The sequence below is a fragment of the Ixodes scapularis genome, unplaced genomic scaffold (assembly GCF_016920785.2).
Source record: "Ixodes scapularis isolate PalLabHiFi unplaced genomic scaffold, ASM1692078v2 PGA_scaffold3__209_contigs__length_174095766, whole genome shotgun sequence".
NCBI classification, from domain to species: Eukaryota; Metazoa; Arthropoda; class Arachnida; order Ixodida; family Ixodidae; genus Ixodes; species Ixodes scapularis.
The window spans coordinates 117634250-117659658 of NW_024609868.1; the positions used below are offsets into that span (position 1 = coordinate 117634250).

The 25409-nt window shown below is 44.5% G+C and overlaps 1 protein-coding gene across 1 annotated transcript in view; it reads left to right on the forward strand.

The window, feature by feature from the left end:
- Positions 1 to 25409, forward strand: part of LOC8040272 — a 112201-nt gene that overhangs the window by 19912 nt on the left and 66880 nt on the right. Inside the window, exons 2-5 of the mRNA XM_040207081.1 lie at positions 9501 to 9647; positions 14367 to 14732; positions 17309 to 17623; positions 19771 to 19868. Of these exons, the coding sequence (XP_040063015.1) occupies positions 9501 to 9647; positions 14367 to 14732; positions 17309 to 17623; positions 19771 to 19868 (926 nt within the window). The remainder of the gene's footprint in view (positions 1 to 9500; positions 9648 to 14366; positions 14733 to 17308; positions 17624 to 19770; positions 19869 to 25409) is intronic.

Genomic DNA, 25409 nt, shown 5'->3' on the forward strand with positions numbered 1-25409 from the left:
GGAGCATCCGCGATGAGCTGCACGCGCAAGATGGCCTCGTGTTTCGGAGCAACCGCCTCATCATTCCTGCCAGCCTGCGTGGCGACCTACTCTGCTGTCTTCATGCCGCGCGCACGGGAGCAGAAATGATGAAGGCACGTGCTCGAACGTAGTCTTTTGGCCGAGTATAAGCAGCGGCATCGAGGAAGTAGCTGGACGCTGTCAAACTTGTCAAAAGTATAGGCTTAAAAGTGCAAAGCTTGTGGGATTTTGCTAGCTACCAACTAACACAGGTACCGATAGAGTAACGAAAGGGTTCTCTCAACAGCGGCGGCGATCTCAAAGGAGCCGTCAAACCTAGTAGCCCGCGGTCCCCGCATCTCCGCGGTAATATAGACGGCGTTTAGGGCTACATTACCGCGGGTCGGTTCGATGAATTACCTCCGTCGGTGCCAATGATCGACTACCTTGTCTCACTCTCTCGAATATAGCGGAAGAGAAGACGCACGTACCAGAGTAAGGACAGAGCCCAAGAGCATTTATTAGAACACTCCTAAAATGAACTGCAATGTCCCCATCCAAAATGCCCCCCGCGCCGGCAAGGTAAGAAAAGGTCCTTACCTGCCAGACGCGGGGTTCCGGAGAGCCAAGACCGGGGATGCGTCGGAGAAGTCTCCGACACACGTCCTATCCCTTTCGCGGTCACCCGGACGAGTCCCTTTCCCGAAAGCCGGAAAACAAGAGGCGAAACCTCCTCGCCTGTCGGCAGTGATTCGCATCCGAGCGGGGGGACGGAAAGAGGGCCCCCAGGGAGAGAGTGAGAGGAGAGCCCCCCAAGCCAGGCGGCCCTCCGCCTCACGGACAGGTCGGAGCTCACGGCGAAGAAGGCCGAGCGTTCCGACCCGCGGCCGTTATCACAGCCATCGGGGAAGGGAGACCAGACAAATCCCCACATCCCCCCCCCCCTTAAAACGGTAGGTGGGTCTCAATAAAGAATAAAGGAGGCGCACCTGCTCTCAGAAAATAATATATCTCTCTGCGCACCCCAAACTTATACACGCGACACCCAGCGCGCGTCTTCACGGTGTCCGCCGTCAACAGCTGGCCCGCAGGACCGAAGACCCGGAAAGTTCAAGTTCCAAGCACTTCACAGTCGCCGCCACAGCACCGCAGAGCATCACAGGCACCGTGCTGACGCCGCTGGACCCAGGTGTCGCGGTACGAGCTGGCCTGCAGTGGGGGGCAGTCATGCGGTCGTGAAGGCGGAAGCACCAAAAAGACAAACGACCGCCGCCCACCAGCGGAGACCAGCTGGGGAAGTCTCAGACACGCCGCCCGGGGGGTTCGGCGCCATCTCGGCCACAGTGGGCTGGTGAAGGGGGGTGGATGACCTCGGAGCAGACCTGCGAAGTCGAAATGCGCCAGCAGCCAACACGCCCAGAGCCGGCCGTAAACCTCCCGATAGGGAAGAAAGGGCGCCGCAACGTCCAAACGAGGGGGCGCGCGCATCCGGCGCTCGCCTGCCTCGGGCCGCAAAGGCGGCAGAAACGGGCAAGAGCAAACGACAAACAAAAACCACAAAAAAATGTGGCCAGTTTGTCAACGGTGACAGGCACATGCCAGAGTGACCCGATTCGACACCGGAAGAAAAAGCCATAAAAAAGGGGGCCCCTCCGTTCGAAACGCGTCCACATACCAAGCAAGCTAATTGAGTTCGCTTAATGTGGGCACCGGGGAGAGAGCTTCTAGGAAAAACGCCGAGTTCTCAATCCTTTGCGCAGGCAGCTAACACAGAGGCTGCCTACAATACTCGGTTTTATAGTTACCGGAAAAGTCCGTTGACTATAAGTGGCCAAAAACAGATAACAGTCTGCAGCTGACCTGTCTTCGGAAGTCGAGATAAACGGATACGGGGACTTCGAAGGGGCGGATAGAAACAAACCGCCATGCATGCGCGTCTGCGAGCGGGGAAGATGCAAGTCCCCGCGCAATTAATATAGCCGCCATCTTGCTCCCCAGGGAGGAAGACAAAAGGGGCCACAGCTCACACGCTCAAACCTGCTAGTTTCGCCAACTATTTGAGCTAGCTGGCTTACCGAGGCTAGAAGAACATGTCTTGCACTCGATACGGCTTGATCAAGGGCTCACAACGGTGTGGACCCTTCTTTTGAGGCAAGGCCAGGTTTCAGAGCAACGTAACTGCTAAGAGCCTTACAGTCGCTCTTCCACCTGGATCACGCGAGTCTGACAGATATCGCCAAAGGGCGCTCTGGCTACATGGTGCCTGGGTTTCAGAGCAACATAACCTCCGAAAGTCTTAGAGTCACTTGTCCACCCAGATACTGTCACAGTGCGCCTCAGACCGCGTAGCGCCACCACCATGAACGCAAAACTAGTGTCGTTCTTGGAAAACAACAACAGGCTGCAGGAGTACGTTGGCGTCAAGCAGATACAAATCTTTCCCGAAGAAAACCCTCCGCGCCCACTGCAATACCGGCAGTGAATACAGCGCGCGCGTCAACATTGTGCAAACTGCTTTTCGACGCCGACGGTTACGCGGCCCGGCTCCCGGAGCCCGTCAGTAGCAGTACCAGCTACTTATCGACGTTATTGGCAGACGTACCGTCCGACTCTAAATGAGTGTCCGCGACTACTCAGAGTCAAAGAAAACGCGAATATTTACATTCCCAGATTGCACTGCTGATCCTTCGCCACTCTTTTCTGCCAAGCCTCGCTCCCCGCCGAACATAAAAGTCCACCCGGTTCTCAAAAACAAGCGTCACCGAAACATCTATATACATTTCCCAGGACAAGTTGTTGGTGGCGCACAAGGAACCCAAATACACACAGGTGAAAGGTTCGCCTCAAGCATGGAGAACAAAGGGTCTCCCGCAACAACGAATATTGCTTGACGCACGCTAATTCAAAACAGGAACGCGCGTACGAATCAAACTGCGCTCGCTCAAAGGAGTGGCACTGCGGGTTGCCGACTCGGCATTAATCGCTCAGCCATAAGTGGCGAGATCAGGACGCTTGTGGTACGGGGCGATCAAAGGCAAGGATGGTCGGCAAATAGGCCGGACAAAAGGACGGAGGCCTGGAGCCACGACCACGATAAAGGAAGCCGTGGCCCCACGTTGGGAGCCATTTTATGTGGGATCTTTGCTAGCTAGCAACACAGGTACCGATAGAGTAACCAAAGGGTTGTCTCAACAGCGGCGATATCTCAGAGGAGACATCAAACCTAGTAGCCCGCGGTCCCCACATCTCCGCGGTAATATAGACGACGTTTAGGGTTACATTACCGCGGGTCGGTTCGATGAATTACCTCCGTCGGTGCCAATGATCGACTACCTTGTATCACTCTCTCGAATATAGCGTAAGAGAAGACACACGTACCAGAGTAAGGACAGAGTCCAAGAGCATTTATTAGAACACTCTTAAAATGAACTACTATGTCACCATCCAAAATGCCACCCGCGCCAGCAAGGTAAGAAAAGGTCCTTACCTGGCCAGACGCGGGGTTCCGGAGAGCCAAGACCGGGGAAGCATCGGAGAAGTCGCCGACACACGTCCTATCTCTTTCGCGGTCACCCGGACAAGTCCCTTTCCCGAAAGCGGGAAAACAAGAGACGAAACCTCCTCGCCTGTCGGCAGTGACTCGCATCCGAGCGGGGGGACGGAAAGAGGTCCCCCGGGAGAGAGTGAGAGGAGAGCCCCCCAAGCCAGGCGGCCCTCCGCCTCACGAACAGGTCGGAGCTCACGGCGAAGAAGGCCGAGCGTTCCGACCCGCGGCCGTTATCACAGCCATCGGGGAAGGGAGACCAGACGAATCCCCACAAGCTGTCACTGCTTAATTACGATGTCCCATCTCTACTTTGCGAATTTGTCGGAGCCGACTTTTGCCATCACGAAGGCACCGACTACTTGAGTGTTGTTGACTTTTATCTGTTCTTTTTCGAAATCAGAGCGGTACAGACGCCATCAGTCGACAAAATGATAGCAGCCTTGGCCGACATCTTTGCAACACATGGCTTCCCGATGCAACTATGCACCGACAACGGGACACCATTCAGCAGTCACAAGTTCAAGGACTTTGTCGGTAAGATGGGCATGCAGCACGTCCATTCTAGTCCGCACCATCCTCGCTCCAATGGAATGGCCGTGCTCGCTGTACAAGAACCTAAAAAGCTCCTAAGAAGATATCGCTACGGCATCACAAGGTTCTGTGCCGCATTGCTTGAGTGGAGGAACTCTCCTCGTGACACCTCTCTGAAATCTCCTGTACAGCGACTAATGGGCGCACACCAGAACGCTGCTCCCTGTGCCAGCCACCACCTAGAGCCCCGGATCGTGCCACTCAAGGAGGTACGCCAGCGTCTTCAAAACATCAGACGGAAGCAACGTTCGTTCTACAACAGAGGGACACAATTAGTTCAAGAGCTTCATCTTGGCTCTCCCGTCACGGCGTACAACGTGCCCACCAGGACGTGGTCTTCCGTCAAGGTCGCACAGACGGCAAGCACCCCGCGAGCGTACATCCTGGAAACTGAGGAAGGACAATAGTTGCAGCGGACAAGAGAGCACCTCAGACCGGCGCCACAACAACCTTCCAGGGCAACCATAGACCCCCCAGAACCATCGGAGAGACCAAAACCACAACTATGCAGACGTGACCCAACCCGTCAACCGCCAAAAGGATACCCGATGCCAGAGTTCTAATCACGAGATAATTAAACCAGAAAAAAAAAAGAAGGTATGAAGTAGTGCACAGTCACGCACACGCACTTAGCAGTCCGGGGACTACGCCCCCCTCCAAGATCTATATCAGCGCTCATTTATCTGAATAAAGGATCTATTTGACACGATACGCTGTTGGAGTTACAATGAGTGCCAGGATCGATCACTGCAAGCTATGAAGCGGGCAAGAACTTGATGGGATTCCACGCACGGGCCTGGCCACAGGGTTCTGAAACAGACAGAAGCGATAGCCTGGATTTAGATTGAGGGTTTCAAAGGCCACATCTCTACCAGTTCCCACTCTGCCACCTTATACCAGTGTAGTGTGAAATATTCCTTTACAGTTTATCTTCAGTCACTCACAGTTCTCTCTGGCGCTTGTCAATAATGAATAGCCAACTAAAACATAGCTTTATTATTCGCCGTCCTTTAACTAACTATTCGATTAATCGGTAGCCGCAGAGAAAGCCGCAGCGTACTCCGGTTTTGAATGTGCTAGTGCCCTAAATGAACGTAATTTTAGTCACCCCGGTGCTACCATGTTTATTATTAACTTTAAGCAACCAACCAACATGTCTTCAGCAGTATTGTGGTCAATGCTAATTTTTCATTATATGTTAAAATTAGCATTATTACATCAACATTAATCGTCATGCGACTATACCCTATTGAAAAAAAAACAGCTTAAGCTGGTCCCAGCTTCAAGCTGGGTTATTGCCCCAGCATGCCCAGCTTGGCATGTTGGTCATGCTGGTTGATCTGGTTATACTGGTTCTGCTTGTTGATCTGGTCCCATCTTCAAGCTGGGTTATTTCCCAGCATGTCCAGTTTGGCATGCTGGTCATGCTAATTGATTTGGTCCAAGCTTCAAGCTGGGTTATTGCTTCAGCATGCCCAGTTTGGCATGCTGGTAAAGCTGGTTAAACTGATCATAGAGGTGGACATCCCAACCAGTTTAACCTGTTTAAATTAATACACAGGAGAAACAAGCGAAGCTCTTCAGAAAAGCCAGCGCGGCATCCCATTTATTATTTTCGTACTTGCGGCCGCCTCATATGAACTCAGATGCTACATATCCTCCGCGCTGACACAGTACTAACCGACGCACAGAGCGGTTCTCGGAGCAAAGCCAAGAATGTTAATAAAACCAGATTGCTTATCTTTCAACACGAAAAATACTAGACACACGCCAAAAACAGGCAATAGCAAAAGAAAATACTACACAGATGAGAGAAGCGAACCTGGGTCCCGCCAGTGATGGGAGCGAAGCCGCAACTTGCGTGGTCGGCAGAGGAGAGGAAATCCATACGGCTTGGATGGCATTGGCGATACTCCTCGGCACCACAGTCATTCACGAGCGCACACACGTTCGAAGACACAAAGCCACGCCTCAGCAAGGACGTCCAACATCTTCCCGCACTGAACGGACTGCTGCTCGTTGTCTCCCCAAAACCCGCTTCGCTTGCACCGTCGTTCAAGAAGTCTCCAAACAACGCGCACACAGCCGTCCCTTCGAAAATCTGCCCAAGATAGCCAAACGCGTCTCAAATTCTCCGTTCCTATTCACTCCCTCTCTCTCTCGTTTCTCGCACACAAAGGTAGCTTACAGCGCGCCTGACGCGCTTGGCCGTCTACCAAAAACGAGAGGACAAAGAACAGGACGTGGCCTCGTTCCAGCCTAAGCCGACCTTGGCGCGCGCGCTCCTAGCAATGCCAGTTCGGCTATTTCTAGCCGACCTTGGCGTGCGCGCTCCCAGCATGACTAGCTTGACCACCACGATTATTAGTTTGACCAGATTCACCAACTGGACCACATTGGCTCCTTGCAAAACCAGTTTGACCAGATAGGACCAGACTGGCTCCAAACTACACCAGATTGAATCTAAAACCGGATTCTAGTCAGACGATGCTGGTTTTTACTTAAACCTGACTGACCAGCTTAAATTCTAGCTTGCCCAGCTTAAACCAGATTGGTTGCTAGTTAACCCTGTTTGACTAGCACATTGACCAGATTGACCAGCTTAGTTACCAGCTTGGCCAGGTTGACTTTCATGCTGGTTTTTCCAATAGGGTAGTATCCTAAAGCCGTTAATCATGGCAAACAATTCCGCCTCCTGCGCCAGCAAAGCTACCGTTCACAATGGGAAAGAACGCGTATTTAAAATGTAGAAACCTTTTAGATGCTCACTTCAAGGCGCATGCACTGCACAAAAAAAAAAGAAAAATCCGTGCTGGAAAGACACTTTAAGGCCCCAAGAACTGTTTTAGCTCGTGAATAACGGTTTCGCCTCAAGCACTATCGCCCCCTGGCGCACTAGAAGGGCATCTGGGTGACGAGGAACACTTTTGCAACAAAAAAGAAGTTTAAAAGAAACCCTTACAGGTTTTTCAAGAAGACTCTTTGAAGGGCGTGGTTGACATAACCTCTTGTGGCACAAAATATGGACAAACCGACGACACTCCAAAGTTCTTTCACGGCCAGGTTTTTTTTATTGTGTGTGGCTTTTGCGGTGCAAGAAGAATATCTGAGCGCTGGTGTCTATATAAGCTGCGAAAAAAATTGGTCAAAACAGTCGTCTGCTTGAAAAAATTTAAAATTAATTTCGAAATTATTTTTTTTAATTTTTAAATCTAAGTTTAAGGCATTGTGATTCCTTTTAGACTTCACTAATCTGTATATAATGTCATTACTTTTAGTCGTTGGCATTTTTCAATGGAATTTAATTTCATTTGTGGAGTTTTCGGTGAAGTAATTTGTCACGTAACTTGATTCCTCGATGGAAAGTAATTTTCTCATTCCTACATTTTGTGTGCTACATATTATGTAGTACTGTCCTTATGCCGACGTTCACACACTATTTTTGGTCGACTCTTTTGAGATTACTTAAATTCAAAACAGTAAACTTTAAACCTTCAATGAGCAACTAGGGATAACGTTTTATTCTCTTTTTAGCATAGACGTCATTGCCTTTTTTAAGTAAAAATGTAGTTTAAGTTTAGTCATTCGGCGTGGTTTTGTTTGTTGATTAATATTAAAACTCTTCAAGTGCTCTGCAAAAAAACAGAGGCCTATCATTTTTACTGTGTACTTACAAAGTTTTGATGCTCAAAACGTACACCAAATCTCTCCTGCAAAAAGGACGCGTCGCACAGATTAACGATTAACGTCGTACTGGTTTCTGCCAAAGGGACGTTTTTGCGAAAAGTTTTAGCGCTAAGTATAATTATATTCTTTGTGAACTTTGAGTAATTATATTTTAATTGATACATTTCAAGGTATCATTTGAATTAGAAACGTTCTAGGCATCGTTGAAAATAACTGAGTCAGCGCTCTTTACCTGTAATACCAGGCATATGCGGAATTTTAAGGAGTTCCGAAAAGCACTAAATCTGGACACGTTTTTAGGTTACGTTTGTTTTTTTTTTTGTTTTTTTTATCGGAGCGCAATTTTGCGTTAATGGTCCTGCTACATATGGGGTCAAAGCGCGCAACTACCGCCTCGCCTCCCTCATAAGATTATAAACTAGCTTTCTCGCACGCTAATTAACCTAAATGTTTCTAAGGAAATTCTTATCTTCCTTCACGTTCAGCTATAAGCAGCTTTCTAACCTATTCCTTTTTACCGACAGACATCATATTATACATTGTGCCTGTGTACTAAATTTCGTTATTCAGGCGCTGAAAGGTATCATTGAACATTTTTTTACTACTGTAAAGTTTACATCTCACGCAAATCTTTTTTTATAGTTAAGGGGTGCTTTCCGCTTGTTTTGTAATACCAATACATTAGTCTTCTTAGGTCATTCTTTATTCATTAGCCTACAGCAGTTTGCTCCATGTCTCCTACCTGCTTTTGGCAAATGCTCGAGATTTCTGGCAGGTAGGTGAAACAGAATGTTACACCCCCTGCCAGAAACAAAGGAATGTTTCAGAAACGCCTTAGTAATCTGCGTAATTTTCAATGGTTTCAGGGCCCATATTCTGAATTTTTTTCTATTGGAAGTGTTGAACAATTACAAATAAAATTGTGTTTTCTTCAAGTAGTAGACCGGCATTGCGGCAACCGTGGAAGGTTTGATATTACCTCATTCCAGCAAGCTTTATGCGGTATTTTACAAACCCGTATGCGTGAATTTTAAGAAGTGCGGGTACTTAATTCTTTCTTAACTAGTCCTTGTAATCGCATAACTTCTAAAAATAAACCAAGAAATCATTTATGACATCCCTATATAAACCAGGAAAATAAATATTCGTTGTAACTTCTTGTTTTTCTGCAGCTTTTATTTTGTTTGACCCAACTTCGAGTTCTGTGTTCTGTGTGCCGATTTCGACAATTAATTTTTGCAGAAAACACTGAAACATCTATATTGTAAAAGGTTGTATTTTAAACAGAAATATACTTAGAATATATTGTGTTTGCTTTTACTTTTTTTTTTTGTGATTTCTTGTTTTTGTGAGCCAGAACGCAAGTGAACATACCTTTTACTCTTTTTCTGGCTTTCATATTTACTTTGGTTATTTGTTTTAACTAACTTTTTTTTTGGCCAACCTGGTTCTCTTCCAAGAGCCCCTGTTAACTTCGGCAGAACTATGTCATGTTGCAATTGATTCGCCACTAATTATTATATTTAATATTATTAATAGTATTATTCGGTTGAACGAACTTTGTTTGTATTCTTATCACTTTTTTCTAATTGATGCGGTTTTCTTTGGGTACACTAATCAGAAATTGAGAGTGAATTGGACTCCTTATAGCGACTTCATTGTTCAAATCTTTCAGATGCGACATGGTACAGCGACCATGTGCCTTTTAAGTGCGGTGGAAATGTCAAAATCTCAAACATCTTCCTGTGCGATGGAAAACGACAGTGTCCCAACGACACAACGCAGTCTTTCCGTGCCGACGATGAAGATTCTGATATGTGTGGTAAGTGAACGAACACAACCTTACAATTAACATATTTTCACCTTCATAGATCCGGTTCCACTCTTTCTGTTAGGATTGCCTATATTTTATAATTTTAATGATTTATTAGCATTTCCTTGAACTATTTGTTTTCAATAATACTCATATTGTATCCTCATGCCTTTCTGTTTTTAGTATCCAATTTTCAATTTCTTGGTGTGCCCTTGAAGTTAAAATGTCTGTCTGCTTTGTGTGTTAGGGAACGCGTTTTTACAATTATGGTTGGCTGTGTCCTTTTTTTCTTTTTCGTGTTTTCAATTTATTCTCGGAGCTCGCCATAGAAAAATGTCCTCAGGTACTTGCTCTTATTATGTTCAGAAATAAGACTAGTTAGTAGAAAATAACTATACCGAAGGCAGAAATACAAATGGTACGATTTTGTAGACTTATGATAGAGCAATAGAGCAAGAACAGTGACAAATTGTAATGGCATTAAAGGTCATTGATATGCTTCATTTACGGGTTATGCTTCGGTCCAATAAACAAAACGTTCAACAAGTGACCCGGATAGAAAAGTATCGCGTTAGGCTTGTCTTAACTTTACGGTGACCACCTTCCCGCCACTCACGCTTATGTTCCGCAGAATCTGAACCATAGAGTTGCCAATGTTCACCAACAAAGCTCACCCAAAAAGTGCCGGTGGTTTAGTTTTACTCCGCGTGAACCAACATCCCTAAGCTTACACAAAGCAATGGATAAACAACTGAAAACTGGTAACAACGTTTGCGTTTAAATGAGATCGATCGCGTTACGACCGCTTATAACCTCAATGACTATGGAGAACACATTGGCACCATCCACCAAGTAGTCCTAGACCCTTCCTGATCTAGGTATAACTACACAAGGTTTCTACCCTGTTTGCGAGATCCTTTCTACTCACTACCTTCGAAAAATGGTAGCATGTAACTTTTTCTCTAAATATTACAAGCACATGTGGCAAAACAAATGTTCTGTGACACACAGGTCTGGCCAAATTTCTGCTGCGAAAATACGCATGGCGCATAAATAAGGTGGTCCTCATATTGGTGTGTGCCAAAGGGCTCCTTTTAGAACAAATGTTGACGTTCTGTACGCTTCAGCGGCTCAATCCGACGTGGGTCAGCGGTGGGTCACGCCGTATCTGCCAGCTGCGCGGAGTCAAATATTCATTACTTTTCTGTAGTCCGGGAGCGATCTTTTTTTTTTAAATGAAAGCCAGAGAAAATTATATTTTGCAATCGATTTTATTATTCATGACAAACCTCTGTGTTGAGTAGACTTACCGCGACCCACCGGCGACCCACGACACACCACGCAAAACAAATAATACCCAGTAGGACGTGGGTCGTGGGCGTCCGGAGCAATTTACCTTATTGTTATATCAAGACGCCCAGACGGTGTTTCTTTCATAAATTGAAAAGCCCTATTACAATTTTAATTTCCCAAAAAAGTTCCCATTTGTTTTAATGTTGAAAGGACGTGGCACGTTCCTTTTTCGGCGCACCTCAATGCAATTCCGAGACGACATACAGTAAAATGCGTGTCCACGGACTCGAGAGAGCTGATGAAACTGTACGGAAGATCCGAAGACGGTGGATGCATTGGTTACTATGCATCGCTCAGGAAAAGCACAAACCAAAACAAGGCGAGTGTAATGGCGAAAAAATTCGTAATATTCTACGGAGAACGTCGAGCATATGTGTTTATTGTTTCGGGGTGATTTAACACTGAGCACAAAGTAGACGGCCTTGAATATCAATAACTCGCTCGCAACCATTCAAGATGTTATGACACGTTGAGTATTGGTGGCGAAAACTTTTCGATTTGAGCTACTTCAAGTTTTATTTATTCAGCGAAGTGCTTTCACAGAGCTTTCAGTAAAATGTCTTGAAATATACGACTGTAGAACATTCGCGGTATTGAAGAGTTCGCTGTACCAAGATCCATGATTGGGACATAGAAAGTAAATTAATGCATCAACGTAGCAGCTTGGGCGAGTTTGTTGCTCATATTAACACACATTACAGCGCACACTGCAAAAGTACACTCACACTGTACACTCACTCGTACACTAGTAGTTCCAGACGTAGGAGAAGACAAACTATTTAAAACGAGTTGTCAGTTGTTGAGGTTCATTTGAATTTTTCCTTCCTTTTCCTTGAGTAAGTTGTGAGAGTACTTTTTCCGTGTGCTCTGTAGTGAGTGTTAATGTTTCAATATTCCAAAACAAAATATCAAAGCATTCGTCGACATTTGTTTTTTGGTGCACGGTGTGAGGTGGGCCACCGATGTGTCACGCGAAGTATCCCTAAGATAGCTCGGCAAGTTTCAGAGAGTTTGGCACTGCAAAAACCGGAAGACCGCTCGCGCCATCTGTCGGTGGCACGAAAGGGCAGTTTAAGTCTGTAACCCACCGGTGGGTTACGGCGCACCCGAGGGAAATGACAGGGGGTTCACCGGTAGGCCAAAAAACGCATGGAAATTAAGGCCTCAAAAAGTGCTGCCGCGGTAAAACGTTATGTTTCCAATAGCGTTTGAGTAAATAAAAATTTACTTCTGGTCATAATAGAAAACCACTAAATTGTAGCACTTCACAAAAATACAAAGCACGCGGAGCGTTTTAGGGCGTTCCTATACAATTAAAGTTCTCTATCATTCTGGTGTAATCGGGGAGCACATAATGTTTTGTATCGGCATTATGGGCGCGTTTTGATTTGCTGTGTTTGGTTACAGAGAGCGTTGTGTGGTTTTAGATGCACTGCGCACAATGACACACTCTTGTGTCCTCCGGGTTCATCAAAACGATCGAGACAATTTTAATTTTATTCGGGAGTAAAGTGTGTCAGGAGGATGCTTTAATGAGGCGTCCTTCGTGAGTTCTACTTTTTATGAATGCGTGGAGGGCATAGAAATCTTAGTGCTGTAAGAGTGCGAGAAACCCATTGGCTAGTAATTTAAGTAATCACAAGCGAAGAGGTTTTTCGCACCCTTTGCGCTACCCATAGAATTTTGTTCGAAAGTGTGACGTCAGACACCCGCTGCGATATTCCTTGGTCCGTTATAATCCGCCCCATGATGTGAGTTCACGAGGGAATTAAGCTACGCTTCGTCATTTGAGAGCAAGGTCTGCGCGTCGAGGGCTACCTCCGGTCGAAGTATGCTGGACTAAGTAAGACTCGCCGCCGACAGCCACCTGCGGATTATGCTGGACTAAGTATAATTCGCCGCGTATGCTTGTCTGAGGATTAAGCAGGCTAGACACATATCACTCGCTAACGATAGTTGCCTCCTGCCAAAGTATACTGGACTGAGTTCGACCTGCCGCCAATTGTCGTATGCGATTTAAGTATGCTGGACTATGTAACACTCGCTGCGGACAGTCCCGTGCAAGAGCAGGCGACCCTCGGCAGAAAGCCATACCTAGTCCAGATTTAGTCCAGCTGCTTGCGCCCTCTTTCACCTGATCCTTGTTGCGCCAGTAAAGAAAAAAAAAAAAAAAAAAAAACATCGTTGTGGCGCCGAGCAAGAACGTTGGGCAGCTGCTCGAATGATGCCTGGGTTCCCTTCCCGCTTATCCCTTTGGGGAATCCAGCTTGTTGGCGATTAATTGTGCCCAATTATGGTGATATAATAGTTATTGTGACTAAGCATCCTTTCTACATACCTTGGACACTTATGCATTGATTGATGTGGATATATTCACGTTTTATAGTGCCTTGTCTTGAGTGTAATGCGTCTTAATCACACTCGGTCGTGACACGTTTGGCATGAAATCAAGCCCTCAATTTTACCCGTTTCTGGGTTTCGGTGTCCCATCGAAGTGCTTCTTTGCGCCAAAGTTCCTGACACTTGTGGTCAAACCGCGCAAGTACCGCCTCGCATTCCTCGTGGGAGATAATGATAAGCGTATCGCGAGCCGGCAAGATAAAACGATGTGCATCTTTCATGATAATACAAGAATAAGCTGTAATTCTTGGTTTCACGAATGAGTGAATTCAGACAAGTTGGCTCATTCTTAAAAATTTATAGAGCAGCGTCCAAACAAACACAAAAATACTGTGATAGGGAGTAGACGCAATGAGTGACCTCCTTCATGCGAAGAATGCGTGTCGGCGCACAATAGTTGCGCGCATTGGCCATGGGAGAGCCGGAACTGTGGCGAGGAGGTGCCTTGTGATTGGAGACCGGAACAGCAAAATGCACCCAAATCGGGCGTTTCTGTTTTTCTATTTGAAACACTAATATTATTTACCTGCCATGTATGCTGTAAATGTGTGTGCTGATTTAGTGGTTTTCGATGCCATCTAGAATGTTTTTAGTTTAATTCGTACCTCTAAATTTGTGAATTAGTAACCTTTTTCCACTGTATGATGCGTACTTTTCGCAAGAGTGAATTAATGAGAGACCCGAAGAAAGACTCTGTGTGTATACGGTTCGTAAGTGCCCCTGAGCTACTCGCTAAGTGGCGCCAATCTTTTCTCTCGTCGAAAGAGATTACGAGTGGTTGTGAGACAGTCTATCACTCTCAAGTGTAACTATGTGTATCAGCCTTCAGTGGTTAACTAGTACAAGGACTACATAAAAACACCAATGTTTCCTTGGTCGTTAACATTTTCGTTTTGATTTTCCTGAAGTTCGTTAAAATTGTCCGATCATAGTCGCTGTTGTTACATTGTATCTTTTCTTGCTCGTGGCTTTCAGTGGCAACACGATATCTGCCCCCCAAAGAATTGGTTTTGACGAAGCAAAGCCAAAACAATTTGACCTTGTTGATGTCGTGGTCATTTGAAGATTCCTCAATAGCGAAGCCTGAAGTTGAACTTACGAGCGACAGCGATGACAGCGAAAACGTGCATTTGGCTGGATACCTACTTTCTGGAACTTCAGATCATCATAACTTTAAGAAGACTTTTACGGCACAAGTCAATGAATACCGTGTCTCGCATCTGAAGCCGTGGACACTGTACGAAATAGTTCTACGACCGTACTACACTTTTGATGGTTCTGTTCAGCCAATTTACAAAGTTGGAAAGGCAGCATATACAATATATTGGAGCGAAGCCACAGGTAAGGTGTAAATTATTTAATATTTTTGCAGATATGTTTTATAGTGTTTTCCCTGATACATGAAAGTTTTTTAATATATTATTGATGATTTGTTTAATCTTCATTCCTCTTTTATATCATTACTTTGCCATATTTGAATTCACGCTGCTCTATTTGACCTACACAGCTGAAATAGTACATATCTATAAACTAAATATATATGGGTTTATGTGCCCGTGTGCGTAAAATGGGTTTATATATACATGTATGTTGTCGTAACGGTTGGACCAACTTTCAGGGGCTTCGAAACCTTTCAAGCTGCAAACTGACGGCTTTTTCCAGTCCCGTCGTCAGAATTGCCGAAATAAAGAATGCCTCTCTATATATGGGGTGTTTCACGTAAGAGTGACAAAAATTCATAAAATTAGTCGATTCACGGTAAAGGAACAATTTTCTTGGGACAGCATTACTTCTGGTGGCGGACGTGAGAAAATATGTAATACTTACTAATTAACTCTTTAATTATTTAAAAGGACTAATTATTTTTAAATAGTGAAAATAGGCATATGTTTCCAAATAGGAATCTTGCTGAGCGCCATCCAGAACTACTAAATTAGTAATTTTATAAAGACTTTGAGCGCGTGAGAAGCGCAGTAGTGCACTCAAGTTACCACTCGGGGAGCAGGTACAAGACTGGGGATCTCATAAGAGGCTAAGAATCGCGCGGGCGCCTTACCGCAACCGCCAGCTTTGTACATGCTCCACGAGTGGTAACTTTGGTGCACTACTACGCTTTTCATGCGCTCAAAGTACATGTGAAAATTACTGTTATTGTCGTTTTCGAGGATACTCCGCAAGTTTCTAATTGGAACTATAAGTCTATATGCACTAATTAAAAAGTCAATTAGTCATTGTCCATTAATTTGCGAACTAATTAGTAAGTAGCCCGAATTTTTAACGTCCACCACTGCGAGTGTGCGGTCCTGAGAAAATTATCTTTTTCCGTGGAATACACCAATTGGACGAATATTTGTCACTATCACGTGAAACACTGTATATAGTATATACAGGGTGTTTCACAAAAGGCAGACAAATTCAATATTGCGAAAACTACGCATTTCACCAAAAAAAAAATGGCGTACGTCGTTCTAGTCCTTGGCCAGGGGTCTATTTAGGAAATATATTGAAGTTCGGGATAAATAATTTGTTAAATAATTTCTCGCAATTATTTATTTAATATATTGGGTTTAAGGGCGTAGTTTCATTGGAAACTTAGTGAGCATCATCCAAAACCATCAAATAAAAAAATGACGTGGAATAGGAGGCACGTGCAGCATTTCACTGCTTTCTGAAAAACTGCACAACTTTGAAGGGTTTTTAAGTTTCGGTTTGGAATCGGAGCGCTTCTTGGCCCCGACGGCACCGCGCTTCGTGGAGAAATAGTGCAACCTGCCTCTGCTTCGTTGCGCGAGGGCAGCGAAGCAGATGTTGTTTGCACTATTTCTCCACGGGGCGTGGTGCCGTCGATGCCGAGAAGCACTCAGACTGAAAACCGAAACTTAAGAATAGGATGAAGTTGTTCTGTTTTTTAGAAAGCTGTAAAATGAAACGCGTGCCTTCTATCCCACTCCGATGCTTTTATGTAGTGTTTTTCAATGATGCTTAGCAAGTTTCCAAATAAAACAATGCCCTTAAACTCAATATTAAAAAAAAAAGAATTACGTGAAAATAATTCACAACTTAATTATCAAAAAGCAGTTAGGGCGCAGGCGAGCTGGTGTAAGTTTACCATTTTTTAGACCACCTGAGACTGGGTGGAAGAAACACGACGACGTCTCAATTAAAAGTAATTGAGTAAAGTAACGAAGTAATTAATCCGTTACTTTTTACGGGGAGTAATTTGTAACGGTAATCCACTACTTTTTAGGCCAAGCAATTGCAATTGTAATTAATTACTTTTTGGAGTAACGGGCACAAGTCTGCTTCGCACATACGCGACATACAGACACCATAGGAATTCATACATGAATGCGTTCACAAGCAGCACAAGGTACAACATGAGATATTGACACTTATTCCTACACCTCTTGAGACGTCGTCGTGTTTCTTCCACCCAGTCTCAGGTGGTCTAAAAAATGGTTAATTATCAAGAACTTTTATAATTTACCTAAATAGGCCCCTGGCCTAGGACCAAAACAACAGAAGCCTTTTTTTTTTGTGCGATACGTAGTTTTCGGTATATCCAATTTGCCCGCCTTTCGTGAAACATCCTGTAGATATGAATGGAAAACATGTTCGGGTACATAAAAAAATGATAGTTGTATTTGCTTAGTTTTTTGAAGAAAGTGTTCGGGAATAAATGAGTTCTAAAAGACATACATGCATTGGCTATAAAACAATGACCATAATCTTATTCCTTGAATGAGTCATGAAATGGTATTGGCTTTCAAAGTTACGCACTGCACGCAAGCATACTTATACAACCACAACTTCAATACACTTGCCCGCAGCATCCCTGAGCCAGGGACGCCTTTGTGAACATCGGTGGACTGAAGTTTGGCCAATAGAAAAAAATTCTGTTCATATTCTTTATGCAGCTCCAACGGCTCCGGCCTATGCTGAAGTGTTGTCTGTAGAGGACGAGATAATTACGATGAAAGTTCGAGATCCACTCCGTTGGAATGGCGAACCAGGCGGGTACTTGGTTCGCTGGGAGACCCTGGATAGTCTGCCAGAGCGCAGAGGCCAGGCCTACTTCGGCATACCTGAAACACGTTCCTTGGAAAATCAATACATGAAGATCTCCATGGAACTTCCACCTGGGAGACACTATGGGCTCCACACTTCAGTGCAGAATTTTGGTCATCAGAACGAAAGCTTCACGGGCCCCGAAGTTTCCACCTCCATCGTAGGTGAGGGTTAACTACGGCAATTCACTCTTGAAGCAAATGTATGGCGGCTTCATCTATTAACAAACTTAACGAAAGAATATTTCATTCGTAACTAGTTTAACATTTCTCATCAAAGTGCAATTTCTATTAAGATTGCTCTTTGATGCAATCATTATTGCATCAATGCTTTGATTGCACTATCATTATTATTACTCTCGGTAAAGTAACACAGAATAATGCATCGGTCTGTTTCGCCGCGGCACTGTCAGTAACAGTACCCTCCTAATGGTTTAGCACAGCTTTTTTTTTTATTCTGTGTAAGTAGTCGCCAACGACTCTGAGCTTCTCGGAGTAACAGTGCAGGCCAACGGATCTCCAAGTGTTAGGTGTAGGACCATGCAGTCTGACAGATACGTATTTTGGCCAAGGTATTGTGTTACCCTGAGTTCTGCTGCATGCCAGGAGGTCCCAATGCAGCGTTTGCAAGAAGATAAAGTTTAACTTATGTACACAGGCATAAAAACCTGGAGGTCACGTATGTCACTTCATAGGAACCCAACAGCATGTGAATTGCTTACAGGCACTCTATGATGAAATGTTATGGCTCTGTGGTTAGGATCGCGGTGAGGATCGTATATTCTTTAGCACGCCGCCTCGTCTTCTGGTGCTACCCGCAGGAATGTGACAGCATACAGAGTGGAGTGAACGGAGAGCTTATGCACAAATGTTTTTTTGTTTGTTTTTTTAACAGGAACTACTGATTGCATTGCACATTTGACTGACAACTGTTGTTGTTCTTTAACTCTTATTTTGGTACAATATTCCACCACAGTAACTTACCATGCCAGCGGGTTTTATTTCACTCAAATTTCAAGATTTATCTACGATTAGAACTAAGAGCTTGCGGAACGATAAGAGGGAAATTTACGGCATCCGCTCCCTTAATATTTCAGACCATGGCTCAAAATAATTAGGTTTCGAAAGAAATATTTTACAAAATATCTTCTCGACATCTTAATGCCGTTTTACTTTGTGTGTGGCGACCCAACTTGTTTGCCTGCTGTAGAATAGACGCGCCCTAGGAGGAGGAAGGGAGGGGGTGAGGGAGGGAGGGGAGAGGAGAGGGATGGTGAGAGGGAATTCGTGTGTCATGTGGCGTAAATTTCACCGCTAAATTTAGCGGAGAAATTGAACTGCTTACATTACGTAACATCAGTCACGTGTTGTCGATTTCCACAGCTAAATCTAGCGGGAAAACTGGATGGGGGCTTATGTAATGCGACATAAATTTTCCCGCGAAATTTAATAGGGACACATATTGGTGTATGGGCCACGTGATGACAGGTCACGTGAGATCGATTTCCCCAAATATCTTGGCATAAAACTTAATTGGTTCATAAACCACGTGACCTCAAGTCACGTGACCCATCCGTTAGTTCAGTTTCTCTGCTAAATTTAGCGGGAAACGCACGGACGGAAGAACGGACGAACGGACGAACGAATGGACACAATTTTGGGATTAGGAATTCCGCGGAAATTAGCCCAAAGGGATAACTGGTGTCCCCACCATAGATGAGCAATTTGGCCCATGCAGTACGAATGACAGCCCGTAGTACTTAACATGCATCAGGTATTGGTGTTACTCCAATGCACTCCGGTGCAATGCTTATTCATATTAAAACGGGGCGAGGTGGTGATTGATTTCCGTATCCCTGGGGGTTCTGCAGCGCGTTTTTTCGTTCCAAATGCTCCAAGCTGCGATACGTTAAAATATTCGGCCATAGATATTACTTTTCTTATTCTTGAGGAGACGACGGAATATTGTCACGGATGGCTGCATACAAATGGAAAACTGAAAACAGATGTTTCATGAGGCTACCTTATGCCTACAAACATAATAAGAAAGAACACAATAAAATCTAAAATTCCAATAGCTTGGCGTGATATGGTACTAATGAGGTGAAATAAACTGAATATTACGAGGCAAAAACTGAAGGTCCTTAAAGGCGGCGCCCATGCACAGCAGCTGAAATACGTCTATAATATTGGTTCTGGAACATGTTTGCCTGATATAAAAAAATTCGCTCAAACGCTAGTGTTTTCTACGTAAATTTAATGTAATGAACATTGATTGAAGCGACATAGGATATCTTACATTTTATTTTTAGTTCCCTGCACGGACCCTGTTAGCGTCACGGCGATAGCCACTGGACCTCACGAGGTGACCGTCACCTGGAGGAGCGAAAGCTTTGTGGAATACTTTGAGGTAAGTTATAGCAGTAGTTTTTTTGCGCATACCTTGTTAACCGTACTCAGGGGGTTCGGCTAACTAGTGCCGTTTTAAGGTTAGTAGCGCGTATCATGGCGAATTCTTGGGGCGTTTCGGAGCGCGCCGGGATCAGTTGACCAGATCCAGAATGGAGCACACGATCCGAACCGGGTCGCGCCGCCTACGGATCCCCAGTGGAATATGACCACCAGGGTGTCGAACCGGAACCGAACCGAACCGAAAACCGAAACCGAACCCTTAATTTTAGCCGAACCGGAACTGAACCGAACCGAAATCTTGGCCGCCATCTTGGAACTGAACCGGAACTGAACCGGAAAAAAAATATAACGGTAACCGGTTCAAAACGGTTCGCGGTATTTTTTTTTTTTTTTTTTTTGTTTCCATTATTACAAAATGAGTGTTTGAGAAGTAAAAATTGACAATTGTATTTCTATGTAGTCATCAAATGGTCATATATCGCGTGTGAAATTCCGGGTTTTCGTGGCGCTTTTGTATTGGCACTACCATTAATCATGTGTCACGTGGTCACGTGACGTCATGGTATCAAGACATGATGTCTAATAATGTCACGTCAAGTGGTCCCGTGACATAGTCGCGTGACTTACCGCGTCAAGTCTGCTTAAATTGAGAACGTCACTACATGTATTAGCGTTGCTGACATCGTGACGTCACATGCCGTCGCGACTTCTCACCACCAGTCACGTGACAGCGTGACGTCACGTGCCGTCGCGACTTCTCACCGCTTGCCATGTGGCACCATGACGTACTCGATTGTCATGAGCCCGAGTCGAGTGATCGGGTTCTTGACAATCAGCATCACCAAAACATTCGTGTTGAGCCAACACGAATGTTTCAATCAAAGATGAGAATAGCCGAACTCTAACAATGTCTAAAGCTCAACCCATGCTCCATTATTTGCCAAACCTATCGCATTATTATGAACACTGGCGGTATACAATTAGTGTCAGATCACATCGGCGCTTGTTTTAATAGCGAGTTGAGGCGGAGAAAGCTGTTTCTATCCTTTATTTTTTCTGCGGCTTCCAATCAACGGAGAGAAAGACTAATGGGTGTTTTTACAAGTCATCAACATCAGGGATTAGCTCTTAGCGGTACCTACTGAAAGTACAAAAATAGTTGCACGACCCATTTTACAGGTACCCATCATTGAGGCACCCAAACATGTTTTCGTTGTTGCTGAACTATCTCAGAACGCACACCCCGAGTATAGATAGCACTGAAAGGACTAAGTATGGCTTATTAATCTGACGATAAATAGAACTACAAATGTGTACGGCAAGAATACCTGAAAAAACAAATATTCTAATGGCCTTAGAGGGAGAGCACCCAGAACTTCGCAGTTTTAGGTGCAAAATAAAAGAAATAAAAAATTATTGTTAACAAATGACACAAATATAATTGACGAAATGGCACCCCGAAACGGAGGAGGGAGGGCCTCAGAAATAAAAAAAAAATATATATTATCTAGAAAAGCGCCGATAAAAAAAAAAAGAAAGAAAGGGGGGGGGGGGCAGGTATTTAAAAGCAAAACAAAAAAACACTGCATTGTAAAGGTTCCTCTCTTCCGCATCTTCGGTACAGAGCAAACAGCGTGATCCCGCAAAACTACTTCCTTTGCAAAATCGCTCCTGCCAGAAAGTGCCTTTCGTGGTGCGAGACGCTCGCAACGTTCCGCACGACGCTGCACCATGCAAAAAGAATTTTTGTTTCTGAATACATGAGTTGCACTGAGCGCGAACCTTCCGCATCGTGCATTGTGCACCACCGGATTTGATTTTCTCAGCAAAAGAAATTTCCCTGTCCAGTAGCATAAAGTGTGAGATGTCACGCGCAAACCATATTAAACAATTTAGTTTTCTGGTGAAATGTGATATTCTCAACACAATACTCCTTTTCACTTTATGTGTTAGTGTAGCAGAGGCTACAAGAGCGAACACCGGGCTTTCAGCGTCCTTGCCAAGCACGAGCGCTCGTGCAGTGAAAGCACTGTTCGCGCACGTAGCATCGGCAGCGTCTGAACTTAAAACGACCCTGCAAAGAATTTTCGCCCATTTTTTAATTTGCATCGCATTCTCTCGAACTAGTCAGTGGGACTCTAGAAACACATTAAACATAAAATAAATAATAAATGTTTCGTATTTTGAACATAATAGGTGAAAGAAGTTCAAACTTTCGAGCACATTTTCTTTTGTTGATGACGTCCTTAGTCTGAACCAATAGAGAATCGAAACGACAAGAGCGTCCAACAACCATGCGCGATCTTCCCAAGTGTCGGAAATTAACATCCAGTTATGAAGATGCGAACACCCCACAAATTTGCGCGTGTTCCAAGCAAAAATTTGAGTGAGAGTGACGTGCTTGAAAGGATCAGAGGGGTCATGCACACCTATTCAGCCAGTCCTACCTCTAAAATTCTATGTCGTCATTATCCGACGCTCTAGACCAATGTCGTCACTGAAGGCCCCTGTGAACACTGATAGACACGTCTTTCGAAGCAGCATTTGGTTTTCTTCGCCCCTTTGCACTGCCCCTTTAAAGGGCCACTGAAAAGAGAAATATATATATATATTTTTTTAACCGGCTGGTTGGGGCAGGCTTGTCGAAACATAAATTTTACACGAAACGTTTTTTTTTTTTGTTTTTTTTTGTAAAGCAATATTGATTGCGCGAGACGCGATTTAGTCGGTAGCCACTTCCTTTCCACTTGCTTGGTACCGCGGCATTTCGAGCGCATGGAGGAAAGGTGGTTCGGCTTGGCGATCACATTGAGGTGGACAAGGCGTGTAACTATTTCGTTGAGGCGGAAAGAGGGTAGACCATTTTGTGACGTCATGGACTTTCCGCGCAGAATTTAAACGAAATCAAGCGCCGTGAACATTGCTCTGAACATTGTTTTCGGGTAAAAGTGATTTCTTGACGCGCGTGCCCCAGCTAGACTAATTAAAAAAAAAAAAAAACATTTTTTTTTAGTTAAACCGAAGTATAGCAAAAGGGGATGTCCAAATTACGTGCACAACAGTGCACCAAAAACCGAATATAGCATTAGCCTCCCGATAGAGTATTCCGCGAAGTTTCGAACTTGTGCTATATATGTGTAATTAGGAACATCATTGCATGCATCTCTATTACAGAAATACGCATCATAACCAACAAATTCCGAAACAGTTAGGTGCCCAAAGTTTCAAATCTGATACGGTTTTTTCATCAGGAGCGACTATTTTCACGTGAAGAGCAACAGCTTTTTTTCCTCTACGGTGTGTCGTTTGCATCACTCACTTTGTCTTCTTCAAGTGCCTGTCGACCTATTTAGCCCAGCCTATTGAAACGTCGGGCTTCTCACTGTTTAGGATTTCTTTTGGTGAAGGTCTGTATTTTTCAAAACCTAACCAGACGGAGCTCCATCAAACGTGTTTATGTTTAAAACATGCATCTCTATATATTTCTTTTTGCAGTAGGTAAGGCGTCGTGTAATAGTTTATTTAGAATACCACTGATTATCTCTCTTTCTGCACATTCGTTGTATTTGCCTTCAGATCTATTATGTGAGCAGACTCAACAGATAGCGTATTTTCGTGTATCGTCCTCCCGTGTCGGTCTCAAGCGGTTATGTGAACTTCATACAGTCAAATTTATTGATGACAATAAAAAAATTATTACTGCCTGAAGACTTCACATCATAAATAAAGGGCCGGTCACCCTTAAGATATATACATCATAAGTAAATACACACCCAAATTATTTGAAGTAGGCTCTGCAAATATTTTCCAGTGTTTTTATCCTCGATAGGCACGTCTCTAAGTGATTTTGGAGAACCTTAAACATTTTTTTTTCTTTTACTTTTTTTGTTTTGAAGTTGATTTAAATAAAATATGGGTTCCTGACGAATATTCAACTTCTAAAACAAATAGAAGTGTGTGGCCCCTTTGATGTGAAAAACAAACATTTTACGTGTCTGTGGGCTGGACGAAAACAAAGTACACAGTGGCGCTTGGCAGATCTATGACGATTGCGCACGCAGACCGTCAGAAAGTGACAAATTAAGTAACTGCGATGTCGAGTAGGGTATAAAATGCTACTTTGCTTTATTTAACAAAAAAAATAGCAAGGGTGATGCTTATTTGCAAATTGAAGTGACCGGCATCCTGTCAGGAGCAAACCTGAAACGCCAAGCTATGTCGAAAATATTCTCTTCGGTACGCGCTATTTTAGGCCAAATTCGATCTGAGTACGAAAGTCCCTCTTTTCCGCATGATTATTCGCCTACATCACGGTGCTGAGGGTAAACAATATTGGTCATGAAAGCAAAGGTTTTGACTGCCTCTCAGTGTTTCTATAGAAGGTAGACTGAAAGGGATTGTTTCTAAACTTTCCTATCATTTTGAAAATATTATGGGTTCTAGCTCAACTAGGTCGTCATCATATAAAATTTGAAACGTATTTTGTAAACTAGATTTCAGAATATATATGTTTAGGGTGGGCCCATTTCCTGATTTTATGCACAGTAATTAACTCCTAAGTTTTACAGTACAACAGGATCTGACATTTAATACTGCGACACAAAGTTGTACCAATCACGGGTATTTGTGACCTACAAGACTGATAACCTTTCGATTAAGGTAAAATATATGCGACTGAGGTAAAAAAGCAGATCTTGAGTGATATATGTTAGTCTAGCTTTTCTTTTACTGTTTCATCGCACTTAAATAACGCAATTTATTTTTGGTACCTGAAAATAAAAGTGGACTCTACGAATTATAAAAAGCTATATAGTACTTGTTTCACTGTTGAAATAGTACTAAGTGCTAAAAGAACCCGGAAAATATATTCTCAATATTGCGGTTCGAACCGGTTCGAACCTTTATTTCTGACTCCCCGGAACTGAACCGGAGCTGAACCGAAAGCCGTGAACCCGAACCGGAACGGTAACGATAAAAATTTCGGTTCGACACTCTGATGAACACTGCTCCGGGATCGGCGGATACCTTCCCGTCGTTCACCTGCCCGGGAATCCCCTTTCCGCGGCCTCCGCGGTCGCTTCGAAGATGTTTTCGCAATCGCGGTGCTAACACGTGTTCGGCGTACGAACGGCAGGAATGGCTCAGGAGCTTCTAGCAAAGATTGCCGGAATGCCGGAAGCTGCTCGAGCAACTTGACGACGAACTGTCTTCAAGCAGCAGCAGCAGTAAGGCGGGTGGTACAGGCGGCACCTCCCGAGCGGCCATTACGAATTCTTCTGAGGCGAGATGCCCCGCGAGAAGGAAAGTCACGTGTGTGCGCCGAGGGCTGGCCCGCCTGGTTTCTGGTTTAATCCGCCGAAATCGGCGGAGCGACTTTTCTCGGATCAAGATCGAGATCTGGAGCGGGAATTAATCCAAACGACCAGTGGAACACGTCCGTCTCGATCCCGATCACCCAGTAAAATAGGATCGCTCCGGAAAAGTCGATCGCGGCACGCTCCAACACGACCAGTGGAATTCGCCATAAGTAGTTGCGAGC